Here is a 22,408-nt window from a genome sequence, read left to right as displayed (position 1 = left end):
AAATGTATTAAATGGGAGAAAATATTTGCAAGTCATATATATAATAAGGGGTTAATGTCAAGAATAAAGAACTCATACAACTCAACAACAAAACAATTCAGTTAAAACATAGGAAAGGACATTTCTCCAAAGAAGATATGCAAATAGAAAATAAGCACATAAAAATGACTAACACCACTAATCATTAAGAAAAACAAATCATGCCCTGCTAAGCTGGATCAGTGGATAGAACATCAGCCTGGTGTGTGGATGTCCTGGGTTTGATCGTCAGGCACACATAAGAAGTGACCATCTGCTTCTCTTCCCCTCCCTTTCCCCCTTCTCTCTTTCCTACCCTCTTGCAACCAGTGGCTCCACTGGTTTGAGTGTTGGCTCCAAATGCTGAGGACAGCTCAGCTGATTCAAGGGTCAGAAGAAATGTACTATGACTATATTACCTCATTATTATGTAGCAAACTTGAGAAAAATTTATTGCTTATACCAATCATGCTAAATAAAAATTACCACAAATCATTATTATTCCAGTTTTTGTGTTTATTTCATTTCAACTATTCAGATTACATTATGTTCTGGATTGTGATTAGATCTAGGACACAGAATGCAAGAACCTTGAATTATAAAATCAGAAAAGTAATGAACATTTAGGTAAAAAGCCAAATATGAATCAGAGAAATCATTTATTTTCACATTTTCTGAAACTTCAGAAAGTGGAAATCTCTTAGGGGCCCTGGCCAGTTTGCTCAGTGGGTAGAGCCTAGGACTGGTGTATAGACATCCTGGGTTCAATCTCTGGTCCCATGAGAAGCGACCATCTGTTTCTCTCCCCTTCCAACTCCCTCTTCTCTCTTCCCCTCCTGCAGCCAGTGGCTCCATTGGTCTGAGTAAAAGCCCCAGATGGGGTTGCCAGGTGGATTCTGATCAGAATGCATGCGGGCGTCTGTTTCACTATCTCCCTCCTCTCACTTAAAAAAAAATACAAATCTAAACCACAATGTGATACTACTTCTCACCCATTAGAGTGGCTAGTAAAAACAAAACAAAATAACAAGTGCAGGCAAAACATATATACTGTATGATTCAGCAATTCTACTTTCAGATATATTGTTTAATAGAAAACATATATATATGTATCTATATATAAGACCCCAGATGCTGAGAATAGCTCATATATGTAGCATACATATATATAGCATATGTATATATATACATATAAATATGTGTATATATATATGAATGTTCATAATAGCATTTTTGTAATAACAACTAACTAGAAACAACTCAAATGTTCATCACCAGCTGAATATGTATATAAATTTTAGACTGTTTGTAGAATAGAATATTATAGAGCAATACAAATGAACCAACTAAAGTTTTCTGCAAAATGGATGAATTTCATAAAATTTTGAGCAAAAAGAGCCAACTATAATATAGTTTTATATTTACAATGTGTCAAAGCAGGAAAATTAAAAGTTCAGAGTTTAGAAATGCATAGTTAGGTGATAATTCTATAAAGAATAGTAAGGAAGTCATTATAAAGAAATGGCTATAAAGCTTTTATTTTTCAATTTTTTTTTTTTTAATGCAGACGGGAATAATTGGTGATGGACAGAACCTGAGAAACTGGGAAAACTACCAAGATTGACAATGAAAAGAGACTAATTCATCTATTTATGGGGAAATAAATTGGGGAGTGTATCCAAAAGCTTAAAGTGGGAAAGGAGACTTGGAGGGAAGGTGTGTGTGTGTGTGTGTGTGTGTGTGTGTGTGTGTGTGTGTGTGTGTGTGTGTGTGTACTGCAAGGTTTTGCTGAGCATTATGAATGCAGTACTTGTAATACCTGCTGGTATCCTTTTCCAACCACTCCTTGCCCAACCATCTGAGTATTCTTGAGAGGCTACAAGAACAGTTTATATTACTTCAACTTATTTTTGGTTTATTGACTTGTCCTTTTGAGATGCAACTCTGTCTTTAGTCAGATCTCATAAGAAAACAAGCACAGGAAGGAAAGGAGGTAGGGGGAGGTGGAAGGGGTAGAGAGGGACAGGTGGTGATGGAGGGAGCCTTGACTTGGGCGGTGAACACACAATGCAATATGTGGGTGATGTGTTGTAGAACTGTGCACCTGAATCCCGTAGAATTTTATTAACCAATATCATCCCAATAAATTTATTTTTTAAAAAGATAATTTGCTAAGCAAGATGGATGACAGTGCCAGGGAGGTCCAGGAGGTGAGAGAAACTAGATAATAGGGACCAGAAGCAAACAGTGCTGTGACCTGCTAGACCTGCTACCGCAGACTAGTGAACTGCTTACTGAGAAATGTTTACTAAAAACAAAAGCGTTTACTTTCATAAGATAGAACAATGCTGGAATACCCACACTTCCCATTGGAAACACTAACATTTTCATATTTTAAAAATAGAGACATATATATGAGGAATTTTATAACTTTGAGAATGATTCTTTGTGTCTAACAAAAAAACTGTGGTGCAAATATAAGATGATTTGTTATCTTTATAATCAATCAGGTTGTAACACTTCCATAATAACATCAGGGATATAATTTCTTTAATTCTATAATCTCTTCCATTTTAGAAAGCAACTTACAAAGAATAGAATAGTCTGATCTAAAAAACTCTTGATCATAATGAAATTATAATATTTTGAAAGAGAAAGAATGAAATGAGAAATTTTAACTTCATGTTTCAGAGAACATAAAATATATTATTCTTACTGGTAAATAATGACTGAACAAGAACTAGGTTATAAATTTCAGTGAAAAGCAGTTTTTAAAGGTCCATTTTGAAACAATATATTATTTTTCTGAACATACATATTTACTCTGGGGAGTTAAATTACAGTGGGAAGACAAAATATGACTCTATCCTCCGAAGTGTTAAAGTAATTGATATCTTATCCAGAAAACTTTTCTATTAAACATTATTAACCACAAATCCATTACTGAATATTTATTTATTTAGCAAATAAATCTTGATATTTTCATCAAGAGAAGACAGGATATGCTTATTGCATTACTTTATTGTTACTAAAACACAACCATGCAAAACTAAGAATTACACAGAATTGCATAATTTCATTGGAATATATGAATAAAATTCTCAAGCAAAATTTTTATAAATGAAAACATAATAATCTGGGGCTGGTGAATTATTCTTTGTTTTATATACCCAGACTACTATGCATGAATCAAACTGGATTTTTCCTTAAATAAGAAAAATGAATAGCTACACTGCTATTCAGTAATTTTTTTCTCCATGAAACATAATACAATACAGTTCTATTATAATATGGATTTAAGATTTTGGTGGGTCTTACCATATTCCCCAAATAGGAAAGCATGTAGTAAGTTCCCGAAGATGTATAAGCCTGGTTGTCCCACAAGGCAGATTTGAATTTTAACTCTCCCTCATCACTCTCATAGAGGTTATAAGGGCACTAAAGTCCCAGTGCCTACCTGAAGGGGGTTTTTCTAATAATAAATCACTAATTAAGTTGGTCTGTTTGATAAAACAAATTGAAAATATTTAGGGCTATATGCATTTCAAAGTGAATTTATTTTTATATATTTTTTTCTCTTTGAATATGTTTTTCATTCAGAGATCCCTGACAAGGGAGACTATGAATTGGGGGCCTGGCTAGAGAGAATACCCTGCCTGGGGGAGCTCAATCATGAATTCTCTTTTTGCTCATTGCTACCATCTCTGCCAGCTATCACTCGGCTCACGATGCTGTCATGTGACCCAGGAGCAATGACTTCAATACTATCTAGGCTTGATGAAGGTGACCTGGAATTGGGCAGAGTTTCTGAGCTGGAGTTTTGTCTGCCAGCTCCTGCTGGGAGAGTTAAATGTGCTAGTCTCCAAGTTTTAATGATAATAACTACTTATCCAGGAAAACTTTGATAAGTAGACTCCTTATCCAAGATCTTCAAGGTACAGATATTATGACCTTCGTCTGCTGGTTGTTTATTTAGATGAGATCTATAATTTAGAAATTCTTAATATGGCTTCAATTTTTTCTGCTGCAACAAAACTACCTACTTGTATTCTCTCTCTCATGAGGCATCAATGTCTCCTGAAATGTTATCTTTCTGGGTGGATAAAAACACATGTGTATGAAAGCATACACCTGTAGTTATCTGTATAAAGATGAGGAATGTGAGGTAGAAGTGTGTGTGCCCAATTCTGAATGTTACTGAGGATGGAGTGGATTGCATATAGAGAAGTGTTTTTTCAGTCATTGTGTTTGCATTAATTTATTGTATGCATTGTAGATGGAGTAGTAAGCTGCTAACTTGTTATAATGTAAGGCAGTGCATTAGTTAGGATAAAACTATGTGATTTAACAAACAACCCCTAAATCTCAGTGATTTACAACAAGCTAACATTTTTGCTCATGTGGCTATTTAATGGATGATCTTCCATATGGTCATTCAGGGATCCAAGCTTCTTTTGTCTTGCGGCTTCTTTAGTTTCATGGTTCTATCTACTTAGTCAGTGGCGAGGGAAAGAGAGTTCTATATGCTAGAGTGTTATGGGCCAGGCCTGGAGGAGGCATACATTATTTCTGTCCACAATACATTGGTAATTATTCAGTCACAAGCCTCACATAACTGTAAAGGAGGCTGAAATATATTCTAGTTGTATGCATGAGGGCAAAAATAGTTTGGTAAACAACTCGCCAGATTTCTATTTCCAAACTGCTCCCTAATCTTTTTTCTCCTTCATTATTCTTTTAATTAGAGCCAGCATTGCACTGCACAGTTAGAACTTAGGTTTTAATTGAAATATTTTCTAGAAGAGAGGAAAGATATAGTCAAATATTTACTCTGAAGTATAAATAATAAAGTACATCCTTTCTGAAGAGCAGGTATATTCTAGCACAACCTGGGATAGTGTCTGGAATATTCATGCTCAATAAATGTTTGATGAATATATGAATAGATGAACAAACCACCTGTTGTCATTGTCGATCCTCTTCTTGTCCTGAGGATCTTGGAATTCTGGTTCATGACAAAAGGGAGAAGAGAAGTGGTGGAATAACATAGCAAGATGGAGAGAGGGCTAAAACTACCTCCAGTCTCTAGTGGGTAAAGAGTATTTCTAGAGTAAGATTCAGAAGGTGGCTGGGTTCACAAGTGAGCATTCCGGCAAAGAGAGGGAATCTCAGAGAGTGGCTCTAAGTTGGGCCATCTTGTGTGGTTGGGGGGGGGGGGGCAGTTGCTATATATAGAAAGAAGTACTTACAGCACGAGACATCATGGGAAACTCATATAAGTGTCCCTGAATCATCTAACATGTCACATAAATAACCTGTTGTTGACTCTGTTCAAGCCAACAAAGCTGATCTCAAGTTGCACTAGCCATGCAATCACCAGCTGTATCAACCTGGACCAGCCTTCAAAAGAGGATTCTTTTCCTCTGGTGTATACCCCTTTGGAAACTGGATACATTTGAGTTCTGTGAATGTCAAAACCAGACAAGGGGAAGAAGAAAATCCCGTGGAAAGAAAGGGGAAGAAAACTAGTGAATTTAATTAGATAGATAGCACAAGAGAGACTAAATGATGGGATGAAACTGAGACTCTTTGGGATGAGATAGAATATATTGTACATTTGGCTCTGGGAAGACCAAAGATGAATATGTATGAAAAAAATTTAAAGAAAGAGTCTCATGTTTTAAACATTGACTGTGCAATTGTCCAGTCACACCTGCTACATGACTATCTGTTGAAATATATAACTGAATAAATTTTTGGCAGGACAGAGCTTCTTAAGTTCTATTTACATCAGGGGTAGTCAACCTTTTTATACCTACAGCCCACTTCTGTATCTCTGTTAGTAGTAAAATTTTCTAATCGCCCACTGGTTCCACAGTAATGGTGATTTATAAAGTAGGGAAGTAACTTTACTTTATAAAATTTATAAAGCAGAGTTACAGCAAGTTAAAGTATATAATAATAATTACTTACCAAGTACTTTATGTAGGATTTTTGCTAAGTTTGGCAGAATAAATCTTTATAAAACAACTTACTATAGTTAAATCTATCTTTTTATTTATACTTTGGTTGCTCCGCTACTGCCCACCATGAAAGCTGGAACGCCTACTAGTGGGCGGTAGGGACCAGGTTGACTACCACTGATCTACATGGTGGATAAAAGGCAAAGAGAATTCTGTTTTTTGGGCAGTGCCAACAAAACAAGGTAGGTACTCTCAATGCTCTGTCTCCCTTGTGTGAACTCACTTTCTAACTATTGCCTCCGCCCACCTAGTGCCTAAAGTAATTGCCACTCTGTACCTCCTGTGAAAGATATCCAGATGCTGAAGATAGCATTTTAGCTTCCCTCCTCTTATGTTTTGTGCCTTCACTCACTTCGGAATTACCCGAGGGAAAAGAAGCTGTACTACTAAGACTGTGCATACACAGTAATAGTGGTGTTACCATCATTCCAGCAATGGCTTTGGGGCAAATTCTTTAAGCATTTGCAACAGAGGCAAGTAACATCATCAATGTAATAGCTTTGTTAGTCCAAAGTACAAGTTCTACAAAGCAAACAACCAGTCCCAAAGAAATGTACAAGTCTAGACTACCTTTTCTATCTCTCCCTCATCCTCCAGAAGCTGTGTCTTTCCTCTCTAGGTTCTCATATAGCACTGTCACACTCCAGTAATTAGTGATTATAATAATAGAAACAATCATTAATAACTTATAATTATCTTCTGTTCCAAAGCATAAGATACTTTAACATGAGTCATCTTGCCAACAGATCATAATTCAGCTTGATAACAGGTTTGATAGAGTTATCTGAGACATGAATCTGGCTCATTAATGTTATTATTATTTTTAAACTATCACTGACAACAGTGCTTCCTAAGTATCGGTTAATCTTCATGACTTCTCTGTAAAGTAGGTTAAATATAACTATACCCATTCCACCAGTAGAGGATTGGCAAACTGGTGATCTCCTCAGTGAGTCTCTCTTCATTACCAACAGAGTTGGGAATAAAATGGAAATAGCTGAAATTGATACATTTTCCATGACACAGATAGACATGACTTTTGTGTGCCATTTATGCTCCTACCAAATCCCATTAAGACATTCATAATAAAATAATAAATGATTTATAACAATTAGCAAAAAATGTAAGTTCTGAAACATTTTTCTCTACTTGCTTACAAAATGCTCAAATGAGGTAAAAAAGCATTGATGGTCATTATAGCATGAATTGCACTTTCTTCTCTTCTCTCCCTGCCCTCAAGTTCTCATTGCTTCTAGGGACTTGCTATTTAATTATCACTGGTTCGATTTATTTGTTATGTTTCTTCTTGAAGAGCTTGAGGTATAGTAGAGAAAAATAACACTCCATAGGATCTAAATTTAATGCTTCCATTACACCTCTGCTCCTGTCACGTGGAAACAGTATAGCTTAATGGCAAGGACATGGGTTCAAATCTAAGGCCTTCTACTATTGAATTGCTATGTATCTTTGGAAAAGTTATTTGTTTTCTCTGATTGTTGTTTTCTTGTTTCTAAATGAGAATCATCTTACTCAATTCATAAATTATAGGGATAACAAGAGATAATGGATGTAGCATGCCTGGCATATTAGTGGTGATCATTAATGGAGTACATCATTTATTACATAAATCAGTGACTCGGCCTCAAAGCTCTGATAAAAGGAATGAAAGAGCCTTAATAAGAGGATGTAATATTAGGTATGTGCACTTGGAGAGTTTGCTTAACATAGTATTTATTATTAAGTGCTATTAATTCAGTACAAGAAAATTCCTGTTTTAATTCAGAATAAGACTTGGTACACAGTAGATAGTAAAAAGCATTTTTGACTGAATAAATAAAAGCAAGTGGCTTGTAGGGACAAGAAGAGAAAAAACAACACTAGTGCTGTGCCGCTACATACACGTGGCCACACACATCTCTTCTGGGTCCCAAAAACATAAGAACAGAGGCAGGAGGAGGTCTGAGGTATGGGATGGATAGAGGAAGGAAAGTAGGAATAGCAGAAACTGGAAAAAATCTGTCTTCAATAAAATACTTCATTCATCTAGTTTGCTGATGAAGGATATGAGGAGAAGTGGTATTTTTTAACCAAAGGTTTTTCCTTTACATTTAAACACACACACACACACACACAACACACACACACACCTTTTTTTAGATGAGAGGAGGGGAGATAGTGAGACACACACACACACACCTTTTTTTAGATGAGAGGAGGGGAGATAGTGACACACACACACACACACACACACACATACCTTTTTTAGATGAGAGGAGGGGAGATAGTGAGGCACACACACACCTTTTTTTAGATGAGAGGAGGGGAGATAGTGACATACACACACACACACACACACACCTTTTTTAGATGAGAGGAGGGGAGATAGTGAGGCAGATTCCTGCATGTGCCCTCACTGGGGTCCACCCAGCAACTGCATCTGGAGCTGATGCTTGAGTACTGAGCTATTTTTAGCACCTGATGCTGATGTGCTCCAACAAAGCTATCCTGGCTTTGGGAGGGGAAGAAGGAGAGAAGGGAGAAGGAGGAGAAGCAGATGATTGCTTCTCCTGATTGCTTCTCCTGAGTGCCCTGACTGGGAATTGAACTCAGACGTTCATACATTGGACTGATGCTTTATCCACTGAGCTACTAGCAAGGGCCTAAAAATCTTAAAGTATCTAGGTTTTACTCCTCATCTTAAAATATTGAAACATGATGACACCAGGACTATTGTGCTAGAACTATAAGGTTAGCCCTACTTAAAACCTTAAAATAACCTCCCATTTCAATTCTTCAGATTAAAACACCATACTCCTAAAACCAAAACAATAAACAAATAGAACCAGAAATGGTCCTTTATGTACTTTAATGGAAGTAAAGAATCAGCTGATAACTTGAAGATATTGAATCTTACCTGTGTAGATATATTCCACATATGCAGGATGAGTTTTCATGAAAACCTCTTTTACTTTTCCTACTTTATCAGCTCTGATTTTTGTTGCAAACGGTGTGTACAGAACCGAGAATGATTCTGCTCTGGTGATGGCTTCTTCAATCATGGCCTGAGAAGAAACAAACAATTCACTTGGCATCAAAAATAGCAGATGACTTTTTAAGAACGCAAAATAATATAATTACCTTTATGGATGATTTAAAAATGTATACACTGTACTGCAAAGATAACATATTCTGTTCTTGAATATTCATTAGGCTAAAAGTTTAATTAGTTCTGGAAATACTATTTCAAATGAAGAAAACCAATTAAATAAAGTTTGTAAACAGGCACCTATAAACTGAGACTACTATAAGATAAAAATAAAAATTCTATTTTCTAAGATGTCATTTTTAAAAAGATTTTATTTATTCATTTGAGAGAGAAGAGAGAGAGAGAGAGAGAGAGAGAGAGAGAGAGAGAGAGTAGGGAGACACAAGGTGGGAGGAGCAGGAAGCATCAACTCCCATATGTGCCTTGACTGGGTAAGCCCAGGGTTTTGAACCAGCAACCTCAGCTTTCCAGGTCGATGCTTTATCCACTGCGCCACTGCAGGTCAGGCCTAAGGTGTCATTATTTAACTTGATTTAAAAAATAAAATTCTTAAGTTTAACATAATTATCTTGCTCAAAAACAGACACTGATGAACAATTTTTACTTAAAAAAGACTAATTGAAGTATCTGGATCTAAGTATTTTCTATAAATAACATAAAAAAGCAGACAAATCAGACTTTTTTTCTTCTCCCAATACCTGGGAAGCCTTTGGGAACAAGAGAAGCCTCAACTTCCGCCCAGCAGAGCCTCCCTTCTCTCTAGATCACAAAAGCTGTTTGAGATGGATTTGGCTATTTAAGAATTTCTTTAAATTTTCCTTGCTCACATACCATTCTTAATAAAGCTTGCCATCACCCCGAACTTCCCGTATTAAGTAGGCACGTTATTATTTTTAACAGACCAAAAGAAAGTTACAAGAAGTTTTAAAAGAAATTTATTCTTTCCTACAACTTTTCCTTCTAATGAGACTTGAACATTGAATTAAAAGTAATGTCTATAGTTACCTTATTTTTCTAAAAATAGTATAAAACATGTTACAAAAGTCTATATTTATGTATAGGAATAAATTTTTTCCCTGGTAACTTAGAGTGCCAATAACCAATAAGGAAAAATAATAAATCTGAACTTTCTAACACAGAAAACATCATTTAACAAGAAACAATTTATATTATTATGACATAGTATTTTGTAAACTAGTTTCTGATTGACATTACAAGCAATAAGGAGTTGATTTTAAACTGAGGAGCCTAATTTAACTTGTTCATCACCTACTCCATACCTCAGCAACTTTAAATGGCCTCTATGATTGTCTATATTGTGTATCTAAAGCAGCTTTTTAAGAATTTTCTGGATGCAAAGGCTCCTCCTTTCTTTGAGACTCAAATTTTAAAATGACATAAACTTTTAAGTTTACATTTTAAATTTGTGGGCCAAATATCTGAATGCTGAATGGAAGGACTGACAGTGCCAACAGCCCTGTGCTTCCCAGGTTGGAGGAAATGGGAGGATACAAACAACACCACTGTGACACCAAACCCAGAGCCAGCATGCAGACGGAGGTAGCAGTGGATTGCGAGTATGCAGCAGGGTTTGGATGCTAAATTCCGAGTGTCAACTTTGGAAGTCTAACATGCATAATACAAGAAGCAGGTCTGGAGTTCAGAGATGTGGATTAAGAACTTAAACAAGATGTTTAGGCAACAGGTTCTGGTTGTCTAGCAAAAATAAAGATTCTTTAGATTGAGCCTAACCAGACAGTGGAACAGTGGATAAAGCATCGGTCTGGGATGCATAGGACCCAGGTTTGAAACAGCGGGGTTGCTGGCTTGAGTGCGGGCTCACCAGCTTGAGCACAGTGATCATAGACATGGCCCCATGATCACCGGCTTGAGCCCAAAGGTTGCTGGCTTGAAGCCCTAGATCACTGGCTTCAGCAAGGGGTCAGTGGCTCAGCTGCAGTACCCCCCCCCAACCCGGGTCAAAGCACACATGAGAAAGCAATGCATGAACAACTAAGGAGTTGCAATGAAGAATTGATGCTTCTCATCTCTCTCCCTTCCTGTCTGTTTGTCCCTATCTGTCCTCCTCTATCTCTGTCATTAAAAAAAAATTAAAAAAAGAATAAAAAGATTTTTCAGACTGAGTGGGAAAATAATTTTTTCAGATTAGTGCTTACATATGTTCACTTCTGAAACCAATCATGGGCTGGCCTATCTAGAGCAAAAAAGTAAGTTGTATCTAGATGCGTGTGAAGTGATGTGCTGAATAGGGAAGCTGTTCCAGGTCTAGGTTTGAAGATCATAATCTAAGTTTACCACCTTCTGTAAACTGTTAGTTCCTGTATCGGTTTGTTGAGGCTGCCATAACAGGATATTACATATATTCTTCTATTTCCAGAGTTTATAAATCTGAGATCAAGTGTTCATACAGTTGACTTCTGAGGTCTTTCTCCTTTGAATTGGCTGTGGAGCTTCTCCCTGTGTTTTCATGTGGTTTTTCCTGTGTGTACATGTGTCAGTACTCTAATCTCCTCTTATTATTAGGACACCAGTCATATTGGATTAAGGCCCACCCAAAAATCCTGCTTCAACTTCACTACCTTATTTGGAAATACAACCACAATCCCAGCACAAGATTAGGATTTAAATACTGTACATACATTTTGAAGGACACAATTCAGTCCATAAGAGTTCCTAACACCCAAATAGCTTCTCTCATGGCCTCTTTGGATCCCTTTGGTGAAGGGTATTTTAAATTCACTTCTTAGGGGTATCTTAAATTCTGGATCAAAATATTTAGTGAAGGGATTTAATTCTCTAGTTTTCTTCCAGAAAGACATAAACAGTATGCTGGTAAAGCTATCATAGAAGAAAATGCTCTCTCCATCTCGTTTATTTTCCAACTGCTGACAGATTGAGTAACTTCTGCAGGGTAGCTTTGCTAAGTCATCTCACATTAGGGACAGTAAGCCTTGTGCCCAAGAGCCTACACCAGTTTTTTTTTTTGCAAGTGGTAGAAGTGTGGTTTTTGTGTGGCAGTTTGATTTGCTCATTTAAGGCACCATTTTCTTTGCACAATGTTTAGGGCATTTATTGCATTCAGGCTTTCTTAGGGGTCTCCACTTAGGAGGGTATGTGCTGGAGCACAGCACAGCCTTCCTCTCTCCCCACTGAGAGCCAATAGAAAGGGGGTTCTTTTTCCTCTTTCTTGAAGATGGGTAAAGCCATGGGTGAGTGAGCAGAGTGTGTTGTATGGAAACATAAGAATTTAATTCCCCATGGAGATACTTTTTCTCAAATGAAATTATTATAGCCCCAAGAAAAAATATTGCAAAATAGAGTAGAAATGAGAATACAGATGACCCTTTACCCAGATCCTGACACATCCTTGCTGTGTTTTAATGTATTAACATTTTTAGTTCTTGTGGAGATAAACAACTTTGAGGCTTTGAACCTGTCTTAACATTGCTCTGGCAAAGGAATGGATATATAATATATTCCTGGTACATTACATTGGGAAACAACACTTTTGCTGCATCCACAAAAACACTTGTTCTTACCTAATTCGAGTGTGCTGATCTCAAATCTGACAGTTTTTCTCTGTAAGCTAGAGTATTTTTGCAATTCAAGATTTTAGGTTTTCATCTTATTGTAAAAGTTTCAACATTTAGTTTAGCATAATGAAGTATAATGTCTTTTTGGGCATCATCTTTGTGAAAATATAATAATTTATATAATGCAGTGAATACAGTTATACACTAAAAGATATTGCATCAGAATTTGTCTACAATTTTGAAATAGAACATATTAAAACACTTATTTTAATCATAAATTTTATGCAAAACTTATTTAAATTCTATTCAGGCAAAAAATTTGCGTTTGTAGCTCTTGCGTTTGTATAATTGTTGAGGACTATCTCATTTGATACTCCAGCAGTAGTCTGCTCATCACTAACAGCTCCAAGATTTTCAGGAAACTTATCAAGATGACTGTTCAGGAAGTGAATCTTTTTTTTTTTTTTTTAACAGAAACAGAGTGAGAGTCAGAGAGAGGGGTAGATAGGGACAAACAGGAATGGAGAGAGATGAGAAGCATCAATCATTAGTTTTTTGTTGCAACACCTTAGTTGTTCATTAATTGCTTTCTCATATGTGCCTTGACTGTGGGCCTTCAGCAGACCAAGTAACCCCTTGCTCAAGCCAGTGACCTTGGGTCCTAGCTGTTGAGCTTTGTTCAAACCAGGTGAGCCCATGCTCAAGCTGGCGACCTCAGGGTCTTGAACCTGGGTCCTTTGCATCCCAGTCCAATGCTCTATCCACTGTGCTACTGCTGGGTCAGGCCAGGGAGTGAATCTTAATGCTCATGTTACATCCAATGTTGCAGAGAGCCAACAGCACTCTTTGAACCAGAAGTTCATAGTTTTCTGCTTTTTTGTTGCCAAAGATGTTCTTTGTAACTGCCACAAAAGACTGCCATGCTGCTTTCTCCTTCTTATTCATCTTCCTGGCAAATTTTTCATCATGTATGAGGGTTCGAAATTGAGGTCCATCAAATACACCTGCTTTTATCGTCTCAAAAGCAAGGCAGGAAAAGCAGAAATAGTATGTTAAAAAGCATTCACTTTTTCTACTCAAAGCCTGAACAAACTGCTTCATTAAGCCAAGTTTGATGTAAAATGGGGGAAAAATGATCCTGTCTCGATTAACTACAGGTTCATTCACAATATTTTGCATCCCTCCTTCCAGAGCTTCATGTTTTGGCTACTCCTTCTGTGTACAGTGTTTCTCTCGAGCTCGGCTGTCTCAGAAACACAGAAAGCAAGGATACTTCGTGAAACCTCTCTGTTGTCCTAGCAGGAAATTTACCATTTTAAGATCCACACAAGTGATCCAGTTATACTCCTCATACTTCAGAAAGTCAAGGACAATTTTTATGTCATTATAATCTTCTCACAGATCAGTTGAATAACGAAGTGGAACTGCTGCATAAACATTACCGTTGTGTAGGAGAACACATTTCAGACTCTGTTTAGAGCTGTCAAGAAATAGCCGCCATTCTGTCGGACTATAAGTGGTAACACCTAGCTGGCTGAGAAGACTACTGATATCATGACAGTAAACAAAGTGTTTGTCTTAGGGAAAAAAATCTACAAAAATTTGTTCACGCTTCCTGAAATGGGATACTTTAGCTGACCGGTGAAGTACATTCTTTTCTTGAAGTCTGGAGGCTAATAACTCAGCTGCTTTCTTTTGATAGGCCCAAATCTCTTACTAAGTCATTCAATTTGGGTTGGCTAAACTGCTGAGGGGTTAATGACTGCTTGGCATCAGAAGAAGACCCTTCAGATTCTACAACCATTTCCTCATGCATCTTATCAAAATACACTTGATCACCATGTTCACTTTCTTCATCCTTAGAAGAAATAAAACCATTGAAAAGTGGAACTGGTAGTGTCTCAGAGTGTGGGATAGGTCATATTGCTGAAGGAATATCAGGATATGTGATCATATGCTGTTTTTTCTTGCAATGCCCTTTGTATGGATCAGACAGAAATAATAGTCACTGCTGTGGTCCTTAGGTTCACGCCAAACCATGGGAATACCAAAAGGCATTCCTTTGCGTTTTCCTTTTGTCCAGTCATGAAGCATTTCCTCACAATTATGACACACTATATGAAGAGCCCAATTCTTGTCTTGATTGCCAAGGGGAACTTGAAAATAGGCAATATATGCACGTGTCACAAATGATGAAATATTGTGCCTTGACGTTGAAGTGTGTAACAGCCACATATATAACAGAAGCTGTCAGGACTATTCTTATATTTACACCTACTCAAAGCAGCCACAATTCAATCTTAAAACAAAATAAGAGGGTGTTTTTATCAGATAATAATTTTTTACATTTAAAAAAAACTTCAATTATGTAAAAGTGATGTTTATAAAACATTAATTGCCTTGTGGTTATGTTCAATCCAAGAGTCATTGCCCTTTAACTCCAATTTAAAAACCAATGCATGCCATTAAATGTAACAAAAAGAAATTAAAATTGCATAAAAACTAGAGCATGCACCAAAAAATGGATTTCAGATTTGGAATCAGAGATGCAGAAATATATAGAAACAGTTCTAAAACCTTATGCAACAGAAAATGAAAATGAAACTGTTCCTCTGTGTTATTGAATATCTCCTTAATGAAATAACCTTGAAAATAATTAGCTTTATTAAAATCATGGGAATTTTGGGTTAGAGACTAAATATCAGGGTTTTATTTTGTGATAGTAATTTAGAGTTGGGTTTGTCTTTTATGAAGAGTCTATTACATACAAATTGAAGAGTTATACTTAAGGATGTTTAAAAACTAGAATGTTTTATATTAATTATAGACATGAAAATATTCATTTTAATTTTTTTTATCAATAATCAAAGATTTTCCTTGATCTAAAAATGCAGGTAGAGACCAGATGAAAAACTTCAGCTCGTAAAAAGTAGTTGTGCTAAAAACGAAGGCAGCTCTCAAATGATAGTTTGTAATTCAACAAAAAATTTCTACAGTGAAGTCATTCTTTTTCAGTGTATGAATTTCTCTATTGTTAATAAATGTTGCACATGTGCAGAGAATGGGAAAAACAATCAATCTGAGTGTCCTGTTGTTAAGTATTCATTGCTGTTGATTATGCTTCCTCTGCTGCTACACAAGAAACTTTGAAATTAGGTGTTTGCTTTCAGGGGTCCTAATAACTATTGTTATCCTTACATTTATCAAGTTTTAAAGCTTATAGTAATACAAACCAATAATGTATGTTGGCAGCTCATTTCATCTACAAACAGTCACATACTAATTTCCTCTTGTACTTTAGCTAAGCAAAAAGAGACTCTTTCAACCTCAGAAATCAACTTTCCCAGAATAACTGTATAACAAGACACCACGGGAGAGACGAGGGAAAGAGATACTCCATCAAAGGTAAAGGAGAAGCAATCAAATTAGAGGGAAAAAAAGAAACAAAATTCATGTCCCTCTTTTAAAGCCTAGAGGGTTGGTTCTTCTGGTAAAATTTAAGAACACTCAACATCTCCAGAAAAAATCTGGCAGAAATATTAACCTCAAACATTTTCAACATAATGGGATTAATGAAAATTTTTCCCTATCTTTTAGGCTGGAGAATTTGGACAAGTTGTAACCTTTTAACTATGTATCCAGTAATGATGGCTCAGTAAGTAGAAATCCTATCACTTCTAATTAGAAAATGTGACCAAATTATTATAGATTATTATCAAATTATTCCTTTAATACTCCAAAGATCAGGGTTGACCATAATTGCAGTAAATTTCTTTACTTACAAGATTACATCTGGAAGGAACCTTGGGAATTTTCCAGCCCTATTCACTAAATTGGAGATGAATTGTGACTTGGAAAGCCTAAGTGACTTCTAAGAATGAACAGCTTTTTATTTTATGGGATTCAGAATAAGGGTGTCAAATATTATATTTCACATTATCTTTTGAAATTTATGGTTTTTACCTCCTGGGTTTTGTCCTCCTGTTTAAAAGCAATCATAATAAATATCATTTAAAATTATAAAGTGCTTAATTTACTTAAGTTTTGCACTGTGTGTGAGTGCTATAGAATTTTGGAACATATATGTATATGTAACCCAGACACATAGTTGGACATTTTTCAGATTCCCATGTGGCTGAGTGCGGGCCAGTGGAATGTGGGCTGGGATGGTAATCCTTCCAGACTAGTGTGATCCTGTATCTTCTTCCCTTATTAGCTGCCAGCAGAGGGAGCTCTCCCAGGACATGAAGGAAAATGGAGCTACCCAATGGAAGGAGCACAGGTTCCAATGTGCTGCCTGGAGGAGAGCCAATCAGGAGCCCTCATGTTGGATTTTACTGTGAGGGAGAAATCAACTTTTATTGTTTTAAGTTCCTGAAATTTTGGCACTGTTTGTTGTAGCAGTTTATCCCAATGCACAAAAATTAATAAAAATTGGAAAATCTCCCATGATCCTATTTTTTTTTACTAAGCCGCATATTTTATAAAAAAGCTATAGAAGAAAACATGGTATTTTAAGAGATAAAATAACTTGTTACCAATGATACATGCTTTTATATATCCTATTCTTTTTAATCCTTATAAAGTCCGTGTAAGGAGATATTCTTAGTGAATAAATATTATAATTGTATTGTTTGATTTTTGAAGTTAACATGATTAGATTCAAAGGAAGCAGTGCTATACTCGTAAGCTATAAATGATCGGGTGGAAACCTTTAGTCTTCAGCAGCTAATATGGCTCTTTGTTATTACCTTAAGAATGATGCAGTTTTAATGATGACTAGTATTTTCTAGAAAATGAAAATACAAATTTTATGAGCAATATTTTTCAAATTAATCCTTTAAATATACATGAGTTTAATTTAGATGATTTTAATTTTCCTGAAATTTAGAATTAACCTGAGATTTTCCTAAAGAGCAGAATATCTATACCTTGAGACTTTCTTATAAACTTATTCACTTATGCAGTACCCAAAATTGACATTTTTAGGATGATTTTATTAATATAAGGTATGTAAAAATAAAACATAAAATAATTTAATGTTTGCTCTTGCCTTGATGATCAACATTTTAATGTTTGAAATATTACCTTGAATTTACAGGTGTTCTTTTACTAAACAACCTTCATCATAAGTTCTGTATTTTTCTTGGGAGTTTCCCATCTCATTTAATCAACCCAATGATGTAAAAATTATATTTTCATGCAGTTTAAGATATTTAAATTTTTATTTGCATTTCTTAACACTGTCTGGAAATGACCAAAGATTGTATGAACAGGTAACCTGTATGTACCAAAATAAACAAATTTTTATGTAGTTGTTTTTAATTCTCTCCTTTGTAATTTGCTCTATTTAAAAATAGTCATAATAAATATTTTAAATTCTGAAGTATTTAATTGACTTCTGTTTTGCAGTTTATGTGAACACTATGAAAATTTGAAACATATATATGCATGGATACATATCTGTATAGTGTGTGTGTGTGTCTGTGTGTGTGTGTTTACACCAGTGTCCACTCTCCAGTCTGGGCTTAGGTGCATGCAGGAAGGACCAGGCTGCACACCAACACCAACTCTTACCAGCACTGCGCCTGGGAACAGGTCAACGAAAACCCCAAGGCAGCCTGAGCTTCACTCCTGGTTGCCCATTAGGCTCAGTCACGAAAAGAGCGTCTGGTGGTCAGGAAGATGGGGCTTGTGGATCTCCTCTGAGGGAAGGTGCAGGTCAGGCTTCAGGCAAGGTGGTGGATGTGACCCCACCCCAGATCCACAGGACTCACTTAATCCATCCCAAACTTTGCCCTGACCTCAGCAGGGTGGAGCCTAAGAGGTAGGTGGGTGGGTCTGTGGGTCTGCAGACAGCCAGGAGGGCGGTTCTACTGGCTCTCTTGTGAAAGAGAAGTGTCCGTCAGAATCTCAGGAAAGGGAGAGGAATGGCTTCTGCTGGAAAGCCAGAGAACTGAGTCCCTGTCAGTCTCAGAGTCTATCTAGACCTCTACTCCCTGGCCAAGACTGCTGACTTCTCAGCAAGGTCTAACCTCCACAGTGTGGGGTAAGAGGGAGCCCAGAGGGTGGGGCAATTGCTTTCCCCAGGCTGATGCAGCTCAGAGGGGGTGGTCCACCCAAGAGAGTTGGTGACAGTGGTCCTGGAGAATGACTCAGCACAGTGATCTTGATGGCTGTTTACTCCCCCCGCCCCCATCTCTCTCCAGAGCCACGAACCTCAGGCTTTGTAGAAAAATTTTATTTCCATGTTCTTTCAGCATAGAACTAAGGAGATTCGAGGAATTTTATTTTATTTTTTATTTTAAAATCACTCAACTTTATAACCAAGGAATCTGAGGGTGGTGAGTTCTGGTGACATCCTGAGCTCAAATATTAGAGATGGAAGCAAGGGAAGAACCTGTCTCCTAAATCAGTGCTTTCTCACCAAGTGACTTTTCACCTTTCTAATTAGACTGTACATCTCTGGGAGCAAAGAGAAGTATTACTTCCCTTTTTTCCCTATGATTGTCTTAATCCTGTCTTCAAAGACAACAGTTTGACTAAACTAACAGAAATACAAATGAATCACATCACATCAAACTTCAATCAGTTCCAGATATTTTTCACAAATTAATCCTAACACAAAACAAAATATTTATCCTTCACAGCTACTGGTCAGAACATGACAGCTTTGTCCTCAGGCCACTCATTAGTTTTAGGATATGCTATCAATTAGCATTCCCATCTCATTTACAAAGATTAAATAAAGGGCTTCTTGATAGGGAAACTTACATAATGTGCATGGGTTGGGTATAGCTTAGTTAATGGCAAAGCACATATAACTTATTAATAGAATTTAAAGTATGTTCCTGTTCTAAAGACCCTGAATAATTTTCTGCTTGCACATTAGAGAAACACCAGCCGACAGAAACTCAGGGTTACAAGTGTAGGTTTCAGCAGCCTCAAGACTCTTTAGGATGCCACAGAGCTTTTATTCTTGATAACTTAAAATTAATCAGCAAAAGGTATCACAGGGATGAATAGCTACATTATTATCATTATTTTATAAGCACAACTGGGTATTGAATGAGTTTTAGGCTCTGTGTTCAGTGGTAAATGTCAGCAGAGTTTGGGACCCTTTGTTATTGGCATTTTAGCTTTATACTTTGTTTAGTTATATGAAGGTCAGTTTCCCTTTCCTGCTTGTTGTTTTCTGATTGTATTTCTTTTTTAATTTTTAAAATATTTTATTTATTCATTTTAGAGAGAAGAGAGAGACAGAGAGTGAGAGAGAGAAAAGTGGGGAGGAGCAGGAAGCATCAAATATCCGTATGTGCCTTGACCAGGCAAGCTCAGGGCTCTGAATCAGTGACCTCAGTGTTTCAGGTCGACACTTATCCACTGCACCGCCACAGGTCAGGCTGATTTTATTTATTGACTGGGGATTCTAGATTGGGGTATGGCTTGCTGGTGTGCACAGCTGATTAATGTCAGGGTTGGGACAATCTTGTACTGGTTTTTTTTACAAAACATCTGTTTTGTGACTACTATGCAAGATGACTTTGAGTGGAAAACTCAAAGATGCTCTTGAAAAAAAATGTATATTGTTAAAAAAAAGTAAAAAATTCAAGGATGTTTAATTTGAAGACAAGATGTAGGTGACAGGGAATAACTTTGTGCCGTCAGAAGCAACCTGCCCTGTACTCTGCCTATGTAAATTTCATCTAGTTCTTCGTTTGATCTGTAAAATTCATTAATTAATTTTATGAGTGGTTGCTGTGCATTGAGTAAGTGTTGTAGATAAGTTATTCTGTTTATCTGTTAAGACCACAGTAGAAAACAAGCATTGTTATTGCATTTTACAGATGAGGAAAACCTGAGTCTAGATTATACAATATGCAATAGTTTAAGTCAGTTCTATCTCAGTCAGAGCCTCGTGCTTTGCATAAATAAGCAAATTTATGTTGTGCAGATGCATAAATAAGGTCTACAGCCCTCTCTGGCACTAAATACGATTCTGAAAGGCTCTTCTCTAAAGTTTCACAAGGTAGACATGGAATGCTTAGCAGGAGAAAAAATTTCTAAAGGAGCCCTCCAATGAAGGAACTGTTCATTTTGGAAGCTAATAGCTCTATAGCTCTGGTGGTGTTTGCACAGACCAAGCAGGGATGGCAGTCTGTCTGGAATTCAGTAGAAAGGACTACCATGCCATATAGAAAATGTCTTTAAAACGTTAGTGGTTAGTACTCAAAGTTTGTTTTAGGTGTATTCCTACTTCTCCATAAATTCTTCCTCCAGTTTCGGCTTTGCTTGGCAACCAGACAACTTTTCTTTTTCTATCTCATTTCTCTCATTTGCCTGTAACCAATCTCTTCCAGCCTGTGGCTCCTCCCAGAGGATTTTATACTTTAGAAGGCAACAGATTGCAGGAGCATGATAGTATGAGGCAGGTGTCCCCTATATGTGACTTCCCATTATCAAGATGTCTCAGAATGGGGATAAATGCATTGGTGAAAAGTGAAATGAATTGAAGTACTATCTTGAAGAAACTTGCCACTATACTTCCAAGTTTTCTGCGTCCAGTCTTCAGTTTTATCTCTGATCTGTGTCTTATGTACGAATGTTAAAGCAGTCCAAGCCTATCTGATGAAGAAAGGATAAAATGAAGACTTGCTATGCTTATTATTATGTTTTCCACCCCTTTAGGTTTGGGCTTAAAATAGTCCTACCCAGGTTACGTGGAAGCTATTGTGCCTCCTAGGCTATTGACTCCTGGTCTAGACTGCACTGGGTAAAATAATACCTATGCTTTCTTCAATAAAATAGGTTAGCTCAATAGTTACTTTAACATCCTGAGAAAAAACAAATCATGCCATATGTTAAAGGTTAATTTTTAAAATGCCAAAGTATTATTATTTGGAAGAGAGAAGGTTATGAAAAAGAAAACCAGAACTACAGTACAGGTAGAGCAGGCAATCTTCAATAATTAGTGAAGAAATCACAATTATGTGAGTTCAAGAAAAAAAGAAAATTTATTTTTAATTGGTGTGCAATAGCATCAAAAAGATAGCTGAATATAATTAAAATATTAAAAGCTTTGAATACAGACTATCTTATACCTGGGTGAACACAGCTTAAAAATTTCATGATTTCATGGAGTCATTATTCCATATCTCCAGCTGCTAAAAAATGTGACCTCAATGTCTCTGCAAGACTGTAAATCAGTAACTCATAAAAATCTATGGGAAATACAAAAGGATAACCATAGAACCTTCTAAATTTGATTTTAATCATAACAATTTTTGATTTTCATATGCAAAAAAAACCAAAACAACCCCAGAAGGAACTAACATATTCACAAGTTTAAAAATGACAAGCAAAGTTTCTATGTAAACAAAGTAACCTCATGGCAACCTAGCAGGAAAGCCTCAGGACTCCTGGCTATATCAAATAGCTATACCTAAATTTATTCAAGTAAAAAAAAAAAGACCCAAATTGCCTTAAATCTCTGAAACCCATATCATTCTCAAATGAGAGAAAATGAAAAGACATTTAGAGGTTACTTTTTTTCTCTCTCTCTCTTATCAGCCGTCTGAAACCTAAAAAGCTTTTCTAGGAGGGACCTGGGAAGAAAAGTAGACTGTTTAAATGGTGTGGGGTTTCTCCATCACCTGCTGATATGACTGAAAAACCAACCCCACACCATTTAAAACACAAGTAAATATTTTTCAGGAGTGGCTGAAGATTAATTTCCTTGTTTGATATGATGTCAGCATTTTCTAAGG

At 36.5% G+C, this 22,408-nt stretch overlaps 1 protein-coding gene across 1 annotated transcript in view; it reads right to left on the bottom strand.

Annotated features, from left to right (window-relative positions):
- The window catches only part of SPATA16 (spermatogenesis associated 16), a 287,397-nt gene that overhangs the window by 57,159 nt on the left and 207,830 nt on the right, over positions 1-22,408 (bottom strand). The window contains exon 5 of the mRNA XM_066347709.1: positions 8,956-9,103. Coding sequence (XP_066203806.1) covers positions 8,956-9,103 — 148 coding nt within the window. The remainder of the gene's footprint in view (positions 1-8,955; positions 9,104-22,408) is intronic.

Source organism: Saccopteryx leptura, chromosome 8 (assembly GCF_036850995.1).
Source record: "Saccopteryx leptura isolate mSacLep1 chromosome 8, mSacLep1_pri_phased_curated, whole genome shotgun sequence".
NCBI classification, from domain to species: Eukaryota; Metazoa; Chordata; class Mammalia; order Chiroptera; family Emballonuridae; genus Saccopteryx; species Saccopteryx leptura.
This window is presented reverse-complemented; position numbering and strand designations above follow the sequence as displayed.